The 14,553-nt window shown below is 41.7% G+C and overlaps 1 protein-coding gene across 1 annotated transcript in view; it reads right to left on the bottom strand.

The window, feature by feature from the left end:
• LOC139275773 (immunoglobulin-like domain-containing receptor 2) overlaps positions 1-14,150 on the bottom strand; it is a 193,718-nt gene extending 179,568 nt beyond the window's left edge. The window contains exon 1 of the mRNA XM_070892972.1: positions 14,063-14,150. Within this exon, the coding sequence (XP_070749073.1) occupies positions 14,063-14,111 (49 nt within the window). The 5' untranslated portion in view covers positions 14,112-14,150. The remainder of the gene's footprint in view (positions 1-14,062) is intronic.
• Between the last annotated feature and the right edge of the window lie 403 nt (positions 14,151-14,553).

Below are 14,553 nucleotides of genomic sequence, written 5' to 3'. Positions count from 1 at the left end.
AGGCAGATCCTGAAATCGGCGTGATACAGAAATGAGAAAAATATGTGAAATGAGAAGTAACAGGACTGATATTGGTATAAAAAAAAAATACAGTACTTGAGGCACAATGCTGGAAAGAAGATCTGACTGCAAAATTCTGCAGAAATATCCATGCCTGAGACTCTGCATACAAATGTTGCACAAATTATTTCACATCAAAGAAATTGGTATTTTGCTGTGTATCACTAATTCAGAAATGCAAATTATTGCTGACCTACCATGTGTACTCAGTGGATCTGCTGTCGCCTTTTTGATTACCAATTAAAAATGAAAATGAGTACAGCACCGCCAAAGGCTCACCGAGTTTATCTGCTGAGTAGCTGGACAAGAAAGTCCTAAATTTGATCCCCAGTCTGTGCTGCATTAGCTGACCTTAACCGGGGCAGTGTTGGATTAGAACTGCAGCAGTTGGCTTTAGTGTCCCCAGAATAGTAAGGCGAGAATTTGACAAGAATTCCTTGTTTGCTGTGTGTGGCAGTATATGAGAAATTATTCCATATACAAATAGATCAACGTGTTTGCATTCAGCCTTATCCTTCCATTGTTTTTAGATCCTTTAGATTCCAGTGGGGAGCTTATCAAATCAATAACAGTGTTACCTCCAGGACTAGGTTTCATCTGCTGGATTGTATATGATAGTATGTGTGTAATAATGAAATGATAGTCTCAAACATTGCACTGGTCTTGATTGCTTTCTGTGACCACAGGTTGAGGTGTACATAGAAACATACAAACATAGAAAATAGGTGCAGGAGTAGACCATTCGGCCCTTCGAGCCTGCACCACCATTCAATAAGATTATGGCTGATCATTCATCTCAGTACCCCTTTCCTGCTTTCTCTCCATACCCCTTGATCCCTTTAGCCATAAGGGCCATATCTAACTCACTCTTGAATATATCTAACAAACTGGCATCAACAACTCTCTGCGGTAGGGAATTCCACAGGTTCACAGTTCTCTGAGTGAAGAAGTCTCTCCTCATCTCGGTCCTAAATGGCTTACATCAAGTGAGGAAAGGGTTGGCTGAGCTGTAACATCCCCACCATCAAATAGCTTGATGTCATCAAGGTGAATTATCTAAATACAGATGAATTAATTATTAGTTGGGCACCAGAGTGCCCAACTATACTCCAGTAATGAATACATGGATTCAGAAGGCAAAGGAAGAAGATTGACAAGAAAACAAATAATTTGCAATGTAAAACTGTAATGGAGTTTACAATAGTAAGGCCAAACTAATGACCTGGCCCAACAAATTTGGTCTCTCTGAGGCCTGGACTGACAAAGTGCACTTTGAATGTGCTCCACCTATCCAGCACTCAGACAGTGGGGGAGGGGCAAGAACATTCATCTCAATAACTCCTTCTGACCAAATTCCCGGTGAGGTCACCAGCACTCAATGTTTCAATGCCAAAAAAATGTGCAGAAAAATGATTTTAGACTTAATCATATTTATTTTTAAATGTTTGCAGTGCTAATACTGAAACTCCCACTCAAGGAGTGGGAGTGTTGTTTCTGGAAATTGTCTATGAGGTAGATCACTTTAGCAATAAAACAACTTGAATCGCCTGAATGTTTTTGCCAGTTTAGAAATATAGATATAAATTTATTAGAATGATTACTTGAAACAGCCTAGAGGTATTTGGGATTTCAAATTATATTGTTAAGAATCGAGTCCTTAAATATAACAACTTTGCCTGTAGTGCTTGGAAGCACTATGCACTATGTGAAAATGATGAGGGCATAACAGCTGTTAATAATGTTTCAACTAAAGAGAAATGACATCACAGGACAAAAAAGAAACAATTAAACAGATTGCTGGCCATTGACACATAGATTAATATTAAAGTGGTCCAACAATTTAACTTGGACTACTTCTGAATTTTCTTCCCCCTCTCCTCCCCTGCATACAGTTGCTTAGCACCAACATTTATGAATGCATAATATATTAAAAGTTGATGCTAAGAAACTGTATGTTGGGGAGGGGTGTAAATGTCACATTTGATTTTTATAACAGTTCCCCGTCATGCTCCTCCGATTCATTTTCAGCACTGGAGTTGTGCTAGCTTAAGTTAAAAATTATTGATACCACTAGGAATTAAAGATGTTTCAGAGAGAATGCATGATTAGTACTGCTCTTGACTGACTAGCTAAGGGTATGTAATGGCAGCCCAGTGTGAACACTATCTGATGCCCCCTACAGTAGAATAGGAATGGGTACTGGTATTCCAATGCATTGCATCTACACACTGCCTCAGAAGAATATTTATGAATCCACATGAAATAATAGCGATGGTTTAGTGGGTAAATGCATTGCTTGGTATTTATTGAACTATACAGATCAAGAAAGTTTCAGATTCAATATCTGGTCTGTGCTCAGCCAGGCAGCTGTAGAAATGTTGGGCAGTATTTTGCGGTCAGCGGTGAATGAACGACGCCAGCAAGTCATTATACTTACACTTGCCCACAGCCTAGCTGTGGAGTTTTGCGCTGGAACTTGCTATGATTAGAAAGCCATTTTGGCAGTATACCCTCTGCAGAGGATCTGTGACCTGTATGAACAGGGAAAACAACTGTGTATCTACTTACCCAATCAGATGGAAGAATTGTTACCAAGCAGCGCAGAGTCTAAACCAGGAAGTGTAAGTTATAGGAGCTGATTTTCATCAAGGCCTCCACCTGCCCAAGTGCCGCCCAAAGTGTCGCTGATGGCCGCCGAGGTACCGGACAGTACTTTGGGCGGGATATTCATGGCCGAGATCCCTCAAAGGTTGGAGGGCGGCAAATGGACAATGTACGCTGCCAAGCTGGGCGGCAACAGACGGGAGGTCTCATTCTCGGCGGCAGAGGCACTTGCCGCCCAAGTGCCGCCGAGGATGAAGTCGGGCTCACGGAGGGTCGAAGACCTGAAAAAGAAATCACCAATAAACAATACAAAAGCTATCCGAAGACCTTCAGGGGACCCCATGCAAGTAAGTCGCTGTGAAAAAATGTTTTTTAAATGTTCACTTACCTTTTTTGCAGGTTCTTCAGACTTACTGTCGGGAACAGACCAGCCTCCAGCCAGCGGACCACCCCCATTCTGCGCCGAGTCCCACCCGCAGGAATCTGGGAGCTTGGTGGGCGGGAGGTCAGTTGCGCCACTCGGCCGTCCGCTGACGTCAGCGGGTGGTTCTTGGCAGCTCTCCCCTACCGCCCGCTCCAGGTCACCTTGAAAGTGGCACTGGGCAGATCTTCAGGAGGAATGTCGGTGGGAGTGGGCGGCAGCAGGTGATGGGCTGATGAATTTCGGCCCCATAATATTTAATTCAATGCCAAATCATGTACAGAAAATAAAATAAAGTGAGGGAAAGAAAGATGGGATTAAGGGAAAGAGATAACAGAGATAGAAAGAAAAGGTAAAGAAAATATTAAAATCTTTCAATTTTTAAAAATCTCGAACAATAATTAAAATCTGAAGGAATGTGACTTCACACTTGTAAAAATTGGCATCACGGAAACATGGCTCCAGGGTGACCAAGGCTGGGAACTCAACATCCAGGGGTATTCAACATTCAGGAAGGATAGACAGAAAGGAAAAGGAGGTGGAGTGGCGTTGCTGGTTAAAGAGGAAATTAACGCAATAGTAAGGAAGGACATTAGCTTGGATGATGTGGAATCGGTATGGGTGGAGCTACGGAATACCAAAGGGCAGAAAATGGAGTTGTGTACAGCCCACCAAACAGTAGTAGTGAGGTTGGGGACAGCATCAAACAAGAAGTTAGGGATGCGTGCAATAAAGGTACAGCAGTTATCATGGGCGACTTTAATCTACATATTGATTGGGCTAACCAAACTGGTAGCAATGCGGTGAAGGAGGCTTTCCTGGAGTGTATTAGGGATGGTTTTCTAGACCAATATGTCAAGGAATCAACTAGAGGGCTGGCCATCCTAGACTGCATGATTTGTAATGAGAAAGGACTAATTAGCAATCTTGTTATGTGAGGCCCCTTGGGGAAGAGTGACTATAATATGGTAGAATTCTTTATTAAGATGGAAAGTGACACAGTTAATTCAGAGACTAGGGTCCTGAATTTAAGGAAAGGTAACTTCGATGGTATGAGACGTGAATTGGCTAGAATAGACTGGTGAGTGGGAAAGCGGGTTGTGTAGAGGACACAGAGAGACTGCAAAGAGATTTAGATAGGTTAAGCGAATGGGCTAAGGTTTGGCAGATGGAATACAATGTCGGAAAGTATGAGGTCATCCACCTTGGGAAAAAAAAACAAAAAAGGGAATACTATTTGAATGGGGAGAAATTACAACATGCTGCAGTGCAGAGGGACCTGGGGGTCCTTTTGCATGAATCCCAAAAAGTTAGTTTTCAGGTGCAGCAGGTAATCAGGAAGGCGAATGGAATGTTGGCCTTCATTGCGAGAGGGATGGAGTACAAGAGCAGGGAGGTCCTGCTGCAACTGTATAGGGTATTGGTGAGGCCGCACCTGGAGTACTGCGTGCAGTTTTGGTCATCTTTCTTAAGGATGGATATACAAGCTTTGGAGGGGGTACAGAGATAATTCACTAGGCTGATTCCGGAGATGAGGGGGTTACCTTATGATGATAGATTGAGTAGACTGGGTCTTTACTCGTTGGAGTTCAGAAGGATGAGGGGTGATCTTATAGAAACATTTAAAATAATGAAAGGGATAGACAAGATAGAGGCAGAGAGGTTGTTTCCACTGGTCGGGGAGACTAGAACTAGGGGGCACAGCCTCAAAATATAGGGGAGCCAATTTAAAACCGAGTTGAGAAGGAATTTCTTCTCCCAGAGGGTTGTGAATCTGTGGAATTCTCTGCCCAAGGAAGCAGTTGAGGCTAGCTCATTGAATGTATTCAAGTCACAGATAGATAGATTTTTAACTAATAAGGGAATTAATTATGGGGAGCGGGCGGGTAAGTGGAGCTGAGTCCACGGCCAGATCAGCCATGATCTTGTTGAATGGCGGAGCAGGCTCGAGGGGCTAGATGGCTTACTCCTGTTCCTAATTCTTATGTTCTTATGAGTGATACTTAAAGGGTTGATGGTGGATAGGCAATGGCAAACATTTAAAGATCACATGGATGAACTTCAACAATTGTACATCCCTGTCTGGAGTAAAAATAAAACAGGGAAGGTGGCTCAACCGTGGCTAACAAGGGAAATTAAGGATAGTGTTAAATCCAAGGAAGAGGCATTTAAATTGGCCAGAAAAAGCAGCAAACCTGAGGACTGGAAGAACTTTATAAATCAGCAGAGGAGGACAAAGGGTTTAATTAGAAGGGGAAAAATAGAGTATGAGAGGAAGCTTGCTGGCAACATAAAAACTGACTGCAAAAGCTTCTATAGATATGTGAAGAGAAAAAGATTAGTGAAGACAAACATAGGTCCCTTGCAGTCAGATTCAGATGAATTTATAATGGGGAACAAAGAAATGGCAGACCAGTTCAACAAATACTTTGGTTTTGTCTTCACGAAGGAAGACACAAACAACCTTCCGGAAATACTAGGGGACCAAGGGTCCAGTGAGAAGGAGGAACTGAAGGAAATCCTTATTAGGCGGGAAATTGTGTTTGGGAAATTGATGGGATCAAAGGCCGATAAATCCCTGGGGCCTGATAGTCTGCATCCCAGAGTACTTAAGGAAGTGGCCCTAGAAATAGTGGATGCATTGGTGGTCATTTTCCAACATTCCATGGACTCTGGATCAGTTCCTATGGATTGGAGGGTAGCTAATGTAACACCACTTTTTAAGAAAGGAGGGAAAGAGAAAACAGGTAATTATAGACGGGTTAGCCTGACATCAGTAATGGGGAAAATATTGGAATCAATTATTAAAGATGAAATAGCAGCGAATTTGGAAAGCAGTGACAGGATCGGTCCAAGTCAGCATGGATTTATGAAAGGGAAATCATTCTTGACAAATCTTCTAAAATTTTTTGAGGAAGTAACTGGTAGAGTGGACAAGAGAGAACCAGTGGATGTGGTGTATTTGGACTTTCAAAAGGCTTTTGACAAGGTCCCACACAAGAGATTGGTGTGCAAAATTAAAGCACATGGTATTGGGGGTAGATAGAGAACTGGTTGGCAGACAGGAAGCAGAGAGTTGAGATAAATGGGTCCTTTTCAGAATGGCAGGCAGTGACTAGTGGGGTGCCGCAGGGCTCAGTGCTGGGACCCCAGTTATTTACAATATACATTAATGATTTAGATGAAGGAATTGAGTATAATATCTCCAAGTTTGCAGATGACACTAAGCTGGGTGGCGGTGTGAGCTGTGAGGAGAATGCTAAGAGGCTGCAGGGTGACTTGGACAGGTTAGGTGAGTGGGCAAACGCACGGCAGATGCAGTATAATGTGGATAAATGTGAGCTTATCCACTTTGGTGGAAAAAACACGAAGGCAGAATATTATCTGAATGGCGGCAGATTAGGAAAAGGGGAGGTGCAACGAGACCTGGGTGTCATGGTACATCAGTCATTGAAAGTTGGCACGCAGGTAGAGCAGGCAGTGAAGAAGGCAAATGGTATGCTGGTGTTCATAGCTAGGAGATTTGAGTATAGGAGCAGGGATATCTTACTGCAGTTTTTCAGGGCCTTAGTGAGACGTCACCTGGAATATTGTGTTCAGTTTTGGTCTCCTAATCTGAGGAAGGATGTTCTTGCTATTGAGGGTGTGTAGCGAAGGTTCACCAGACTGATTCTCGGGATGGCAGGACTGACATATGAGGAGAGACTGGATCGACTGGGCCTGTATTCACTGGAGTTTAGAAGGATGAGATGGGATCTCATAGAAACATATCAAATTCTGACAGGACTGGACAGGTTAGATGCAAGAAGAATGTTCCCGATGTTGGGGAAGTCCAGAACCAGGAGACATAATCTAATGATAAGGGGTAGGCCATTTAGGACTGAGATGAGGAGAAACTTCTTCACTCAGAGAGTTGTTAACCTGTAGAATTCCCTACTGCAGAGAGTTGTTGATGCCAGTTCATTGGATATATTCAAGAGGGAGTTAGATATGGCCCTTACGGCTAAAGGGATCAAGGGGTATGGAGAGAAAGCAGGAAAGGGGTACAGAGGTGAATGATCAGCCATGTTAGTGCAGACTCGAAGGGCCGAATGGCCTACTCCTGCACCTATTTTCTATGTTTCTATGTTTCTATGTTTTCAGTGCCAGAGAGGCTGCTTGGCAGTAATTAAAACTTATCACGTCGTTAAAAACTTACTTACACTGGAATGGACAAACCCTAACCTTTTCTGGCAAGTTTAATATGTATCTGGCATGTAAACACAGCAACTTCACACCACTGCATGTATTTGAATGTGGAGTCTCTCAGTAAGATACTGTTATAGTTGAGCTTCTGGAGAAGGAAGACAACTCGGACATCAACATCCTGATTTATGCGTTTAACTGCACATGCACAGTCACCGGAGGTTGCTGTCCAATTTACACTTTAATAACGATAAGCACTGATGGCCTCAATTTTTTCCCCTGCAAAATCTGGGCCACTATTATTGGCTTCAGTATCTGGATGTGAGGAACTCAGTTAGAGGGACTGCTTGATAACATTTAGTGCTGTTATGCCCACATTAATTGGTGACTCTCACTGTCAAGGTTCACACATGAAGAATGAGAACTTGGTTGAGAGATCAGAGAGCTCCTGGTGTTTGTGGAGCTGTATCCCACCGAGTCAGTCACTTTAGGAGAGCAGAAAAGAAGGGGGGAATGAAATTGGAAAATCAAATCAAATACAATAGCTTCTCACCAAAACATGTGAAAATCTTCAAGCCTTGAACAAATTGTATTAAAGAGTTTTAATATTTTCTTTCACGTTTCTAGAGGAGTTATCTTGTAATTTTTTCACCCCTCCAATCTTCTTCTTCTACTAAAGGCAATGAGACAAGCAGCAGTTGATTGAACAGGTGGCAGTTTTTCCAATTCCTCATCTAAGGACCAACTTTTCATGTGTAAAACTAGATGGTGAGTGCCAATAAGTTATTTGACTGTGGACATTGGGTCATTACAGCTGAGCCCCTTTCTGTTCTCACCTAAAATTAATATATAAAAGGGATCGCTGAATAATGACAAGAAGTGATAGGTCAGAATTTGAAACTACAATACTATACTCCATTTTATCTTTGGTTCAACAACTATTAACATGCCCTGGGAACAGGCTTTCACTTTTCAAAAACTAAAACTGAAACTTAAACAAAATGGGAAAGGGGGCATGAACATAATCCTGATAAAAATATTATGGAAGGCAAAATAAATGACAACTTGAACTAATAATCCATTTGCAATAACACAATATAACTAACTACCTTATTACACTTTGGTATGCAAGCTTTAGCAGAATAACATAAACTGATGCAGGGAGACATAAATTCAAAGACATAAAAAAAGGAAATAGAATTAGAGACTTAGAACATGCAACATAATCATAAACAAAAACAAAGATTGGCACAGGTGTAAAAGACACAAACATTCGCAAAGATTATAAGGTTAAACCCCGAAGAACAGCATACAAAACCTAAATGAGCAAAAACACAGTAACACACAGGCCCTGAAATTGTGGTATCTGTGAAAGCGTACTCTCAGAGTATGCCAATATATTTCCTTTGAAATGCCCCACAAGTTCTGGATGCATGCACGAAATCCAGAACTTGAAGCCTGTCAGGCAATCCGTGGGGGGTCCAAAAAAACAATTGCTGGTGCAAAGTTGGGCTATTTGACCAGCAACTGGCCAGCAATTGCCCACATAAGTCTTGCGGTTGATGGAAGCAGGCATAAAGCCTGCTTGCATCAGTGCAAGGGGATATCTAAGCCTTAAATTAAACATTTATATATTTTAAATTATGCAGTTCCACTTTATTAAATGAGTTTATGCAAATATTTGGCCTGATTACAGTCTTAATAATGTTTAAAATTATCAAAAAATTAAATTTTTATTGAGGTTGGTGCAATGAAGGAACATGAATAAAATTGCAATTCTGCACATTGTATAATTATTAGATTTGGAGATTCCATTGCAAATCTTTACGGGATTCCCTTCGTGAATAATTGAAGTGGGCCCATGTGATCCCAGGTATGCTTCTGAACCGTCTGCGTCTCTGGGATCCATGGACCATTACACTGCCTTCCGCCTCGAGGCCTGAGACCACACAATTTCGCAGCATGGACACCAGGAGGTACTTTGTAATTGTTTTGGAGTCAGAGATGTACTAGAAACATAGAAACATAGAAAATAGGTGCAGGAGTAGGCCATTCGGCCCTTCTAGCCTGCACCGCCATTCAATGAGTTCATGGCTGAACATTCAACTTCAGTACCCCATTCCTGCTTTCTCGCCATACCCCTTGATCCCCCTAGCAGTAAGGACCTCATCTAACTCCTTTTTGAATATATTTAGTGAATTGGCCTCAACAACTTTCTGTGGTAGAGAATTCCACAGGTTCACCACTCTCTGGGTGAAGAAGTTCCTCCGCATCTCGGTCCTAAATGGCTTACCCCTTATCCTTAGACTGTGACCCCTGGTTCTGGACTTCCCCAACATTGGGAACATTCTTCCTGCATCTAACCTGTCTAACCCCGTCAGAATTTTATATGTTTCTATGAGGTCCCCTCTCATTCTTCTGAACTCCAATGAATACAAGCCCAGTTGATCCAGTCTTTCTTGATAGGTCAGTCCCGCCATCCCAGGAATCAGTCTGGTGAACCTTCGCTGCACTCCCTCAATAGCAAGAATGTCCTTCCTCAGGTTAGGAGACCAAAACTGTACACAATACTCCAGGTGTGGCCTCACCAATGCCCTGTACAACTGTAGCAACACCTCCCTGCCCCTGTACTCAAATCCCCTTGCTATGAAGGCCAACATGCCATTTGCTTTCTTAACCGCCTGCTGCACCTGCATGCCAACCTTCAATGACTGATGTACCATGACACCCAGGTCTCTTTGCACCTCCCCTTTTCCTAATCTGTCACCATTCAGATAATAGTCTGTCTCTCTGTTTTTACCACCAAAGTGGATAACTTCACATTTATCCACATTATACTTCATCTGCCATGCATTTGCCCACTCACCTAACCTATCCAAGTCGCTCTGCAGCCTCACAGCATCCTCCTCGCAGCTCACACTGCCACCCAACTTAGTGTCATCCGCAAATTTGGAGATACTACATTTAATCCCCTCATCTAAATCATTAATGTACAGTGTAAACAGCTGGGGCCCCAGCACAGAACCTTGCGGTACCCCACTAGTCACTGCCTGCCATTCTGAAAAGTACCCATTTACTCCTACTCTTTGCTTCCTGTCTGACAACCAGTTCTCAATCCATGTCAGTACACTACCCCCAATCCCATGTGCTCTAACTTTGCACATCAATCTCTTGTGTGGGACCTTGTCGAACGCCTTCTGAAAGTCCAAATATACCACATCAACTGGTTCTCCCTTATCCACTCTACTGGAAACATCCTCAAAAAATTCCAGAAGATTTGTCAAGCATGATTTCCCTTTCACAAATCCATGCTGACTTGGACCTATCATGTCACCTCTTTCCAAATGCACTGCTATGACATCCTTAATAATTGATTCCATCATTTTACCCACTACCGATGTCAGGCTGACCGGTCTATAATTCCCTGTTTTCTCTCTCCCTCCTTTTTTAAAAAGTGGGGTTACATTGGCTACCCTCCACTCCATAGGAACTGATCCAGAGTCAATGGAATGTTGGAAAATGACTGTCAACGCATCCACTATTTCCAAGGCCACCTCCTTAAGTACTCTGGGATGCAGTCCATCAGGCCCTGGGGATTTATCGGCCTTCAATCCCATCAATTTCCCCAACACAATTTCCCGGCTAATAAGGATTTCCCTCAGTTCCTCCTCCTTACTAGACCCCCCGACCCCTTTTATAACCGGAAGGTTGTTCGTGTCCTCCTTCGTGAATACCGAACCAAAGTACTTGTTCAATTGGTCCGCCATTTCTTTGTTCCCCGTTATGACTTCCCCTGATTCTGACTGCAGGGGACCTACGTTTGTCTTTACTAACCTTTTTCTCTTTACATATCTATGGAAACTTTTGCAATCCGTCTTAATGTTCCCTGCAAGCTTCTTCTCATACTCCATTTTCCCTGCCCTAATCAAACCCTTTGTCCTCCTCTGCTGAGTTCTAAATTTCTCCCAGTCCCCAGGTTCGCTGCTATTTCTGGCCAATTTGTATGCCACTTCCTTGGCTTTAATACTATCCCTGATTTCCCTTGATAGCCACGGTTGAGCCACCTTCCCTTTTTTATTTCTATGCCAGACAGGAATGTACAATTGTTGTAGTTCATCCATGCGGTCTCTAAATGTCTGCCATTGCCCATCCACAGTCAACCCCTTAAGTATCATTCGCCAATCCATCTCAGCCAATTCACACCTCATACCTTCAAAGTTAGCCTTCTTTAAGTTCTGGACCATGGTCTCTGAATTAACTGTTTCATTCTCCATCCTAATGCAGAATTCCACCATATTATGGTCACTCTTCCCCAAGGGGCCTCGCACAACGAGATTGCTAATTAATCCTTTCTCATTACATAACATCCAGTCTAAGATGGCCTCCCCCCTAGTTGGTTCCTCGACATATTGGTCTAAAAAACCATCCCATACTCTGGAGGTATGCCTCTGACCGCATGTTTATTTGTACCTCAGTATAAAATAGACAAAATGCTAAACATGAACCATACTTGTATAATACACACCTATTGGACTAAATAAAATCAGTTATCCTGGAGATCACCAGTGAACTGGACCAGCCGTATCAATACTTTCACCACAGGAGCAGTGCAGAGGCTGGGCAATTTACGACAAGTGGCTCACCCACCATCCACAAGACACAATTCAGGTGTTTTTCTTTTAAATGTGTGACCTGATGTTGTGCTATGTGCAGTCACATGTAATTGCATCCATAATATTGATGGCTCCAAGAAGATAGTATTGATTGGGTAACTCATCAAAATTAGTAGTCTTTTGCATTGTGGAAAACGTTCAGCAACAGGAAAAAACAAATAGGTCAACCACCTTTTTGGTTGAGCTCACTCAGTCTACTTGCCTTTGCCCTATCACCATATCCCTCAAATGCTTCTATCCAAAAACACATCTAATTGCTTCTTCACATCTTTGTACTATTAACTTCAATGGCCTTTTCTGGCAACTTATTGCACAAGTTTATATCTTTTGTGTAAGATGCTACCTGTTACCTCCGTTTTTCTTGCTCTTAACTTCCAATTTTCTCACTTGCTTTCCATAGTATTTGAACTCATCTGAATAGTGAACAGTGCTGGAAATTGAATTTTAGCTTTCAATCTTTTTAAAATTTCAACCAATTTGCAAAGACTAAAACTTAGCTTTGTTAATATAATAAAACCTTCTTATTCAAAAAAGTAGTATCCCCAGCTACAAAGCTTGAGATCTCAGTGCACATCTAATATATAATTTTCTTTGCACAATGTTCCAAATTTGGCTCTCAAAAAGAAGAAGCAATAAATTGGTACTTGAATTTTCATTTAAATTTGATCTTTACTCCACATGGAAGCAGGATGGTCCTCTAAATTTCACTTTAATATTCCTATTTTCCATTTCCAATATCTCAGGATAACTCATTTCACTACACTGTATACACACTTTCCTATTGGTTGTGTTCCACTATATAAGGTAGGCGTATTCCTGACTTGGTTGATTTGCTAAAATGGTCAGCACCAAAATATGCACCACTGAGGAAGGGTCACAGACCTGAAACGTTAATTCTGTTTCTCTCCACAGTTGCTGCTTGACCTGCTGAGATTTCCAGCATTTTCTGTTTTTATTTAAGAGTCCAGCAGCCGCAGTATTTTGCTTTTGTATGCACCACTAATACTCCTTAGCATTGTGCAAACAGAGCACCATCTTTTAATTCTCCATCGGCTGTGCAGCATTATTTGTGTGCTGCAGGGGAAGAAGCTGTAAAATCTCCGTTGATATTGTTCTGTATAACCTACCAATGAAGACGGGTTTGGGCGCACGACCATTTTAACAACCAGTTGCACTTGTGTCCATCCCTCCAGGAACTCGAGTAAAATGCCAGCAGTTCTACAAAAGTTTTGTTCCAACCAGTTGCAAAGTTCAACAATAGAGTTGTTTTGAGACAATTAGAAGCCTTTGTGCACTTTTTGTTGCAAATCCTTTGGAAACACTTAAAAAAAGATTCTGTTCTACTACGGTTGGAATTACCACAAAGGTTTAAGAGAATGTATCAACTTGTTAAAATCTGGCCTTCAACTCAGATACAAGCACAAAATTCCGATTAATCATTCCCATTACTCATGCTCAGTTATATTATTCAGAATTTCTGATCCTATCATATAATTTATTTGGAAAGTTAGGGTTAATCGAAGACAATAGTCACAGTCCAAGTCTTTGCATGTATGATTCAGTGCATCATGCGAATCTTGAGAATGGCATGAGTCACGAATTGCGCTTTAGAAATAACATTGGGATTACAAGTCTTTTGTAATTACTAATTGAAAAATATCACTGAAAATACCCAAGATTTTAAATTTCAAACGAATGGTCTGAATTTTGTGTTGAAAATTGTAGTGAACTATCAATTATCATATAATGCTGCTAAAATATAATTAACATATATATATACACTTTCACTCGGTTTTGGTGCGTATAATGGTTTCGTTAATTCTCGTATATGAATAACTTTGCCTTGAAGCAGAGTGGACGAGTGCATATATCGATTTTCAAATGAAGTATTAGTGACATGGTGGAGCATAGTAACACATAGGGTTATTATTATTTAACGTAGGCAGGTAGAGAGAGGATTAAAGGGAACATTTGAAAACATCCCTAAAATTGCAGATGATCTAAGACATAAGGTACGAAAAGAACTCGTTGGACAGCCATGTTCATTCATCGATTTTTTTTGCGGGAGCTAGCGGTACCATCGCATTTACTACAAAGTTAAACGTAGTTTAACTCTTACCTGCCAGGCAGAGAATGGGCATCCACCAGGAGAATCCAGTGACCCACATTTTCACCGCCTTTTACATCCCAAATATTTTGTTATAACTCGATATCATTTAATCCCCGATTATGAATTAAATTCCGATTTCCCATTGTAATCTCTCTCGGCGTCTCTCTCTCTCAAACTGACAGACACAAAAGTATCAAGCCAGGCTTTAACTGGCACCTGTTACTCATCTGCCGTGGGGAGGGGTGGACATTTGTATGAACCTTAACATAAATAGACCTGCAAAACGGAACGTGGCCTTAAGCATTCAAATAAAAGTTGGTACAATATAGAGTTTTTTATCGGTTCACATATCGGCTTGAAATAAAGTCAAATACAGAAAGTAATTCACGTACAAGTGTCGCGGATCCCCCCTCTCCGGCGATGGACTTTTCCAATCACATGGCTTCATTGATGCTGCTTTGGGCTCTGCTGGAGTTGAAATTGACGAACGCTGTCAGTGT

This window comes from Pristiophorus japonicus, chromosome 11 (assembly GCF_044704955.1).
Source record: "Pristiophorus japonicus isolate sPriJap1 chromosome 11, sPriJap1.hap1, whole genome shotgun sequence".
Taxonomy (NCBI): domain Eukaryota; kingdom Metazoa; phylum Chordata; class Chondrichthyes; family Pristiophoridae; genus Pristiophorus; species Pristiophorus japonicus.
Note: the sequence above shows the minus strand (reverse complement) of the source record. Positions and strands in the feature narration are given on the sequence as shown.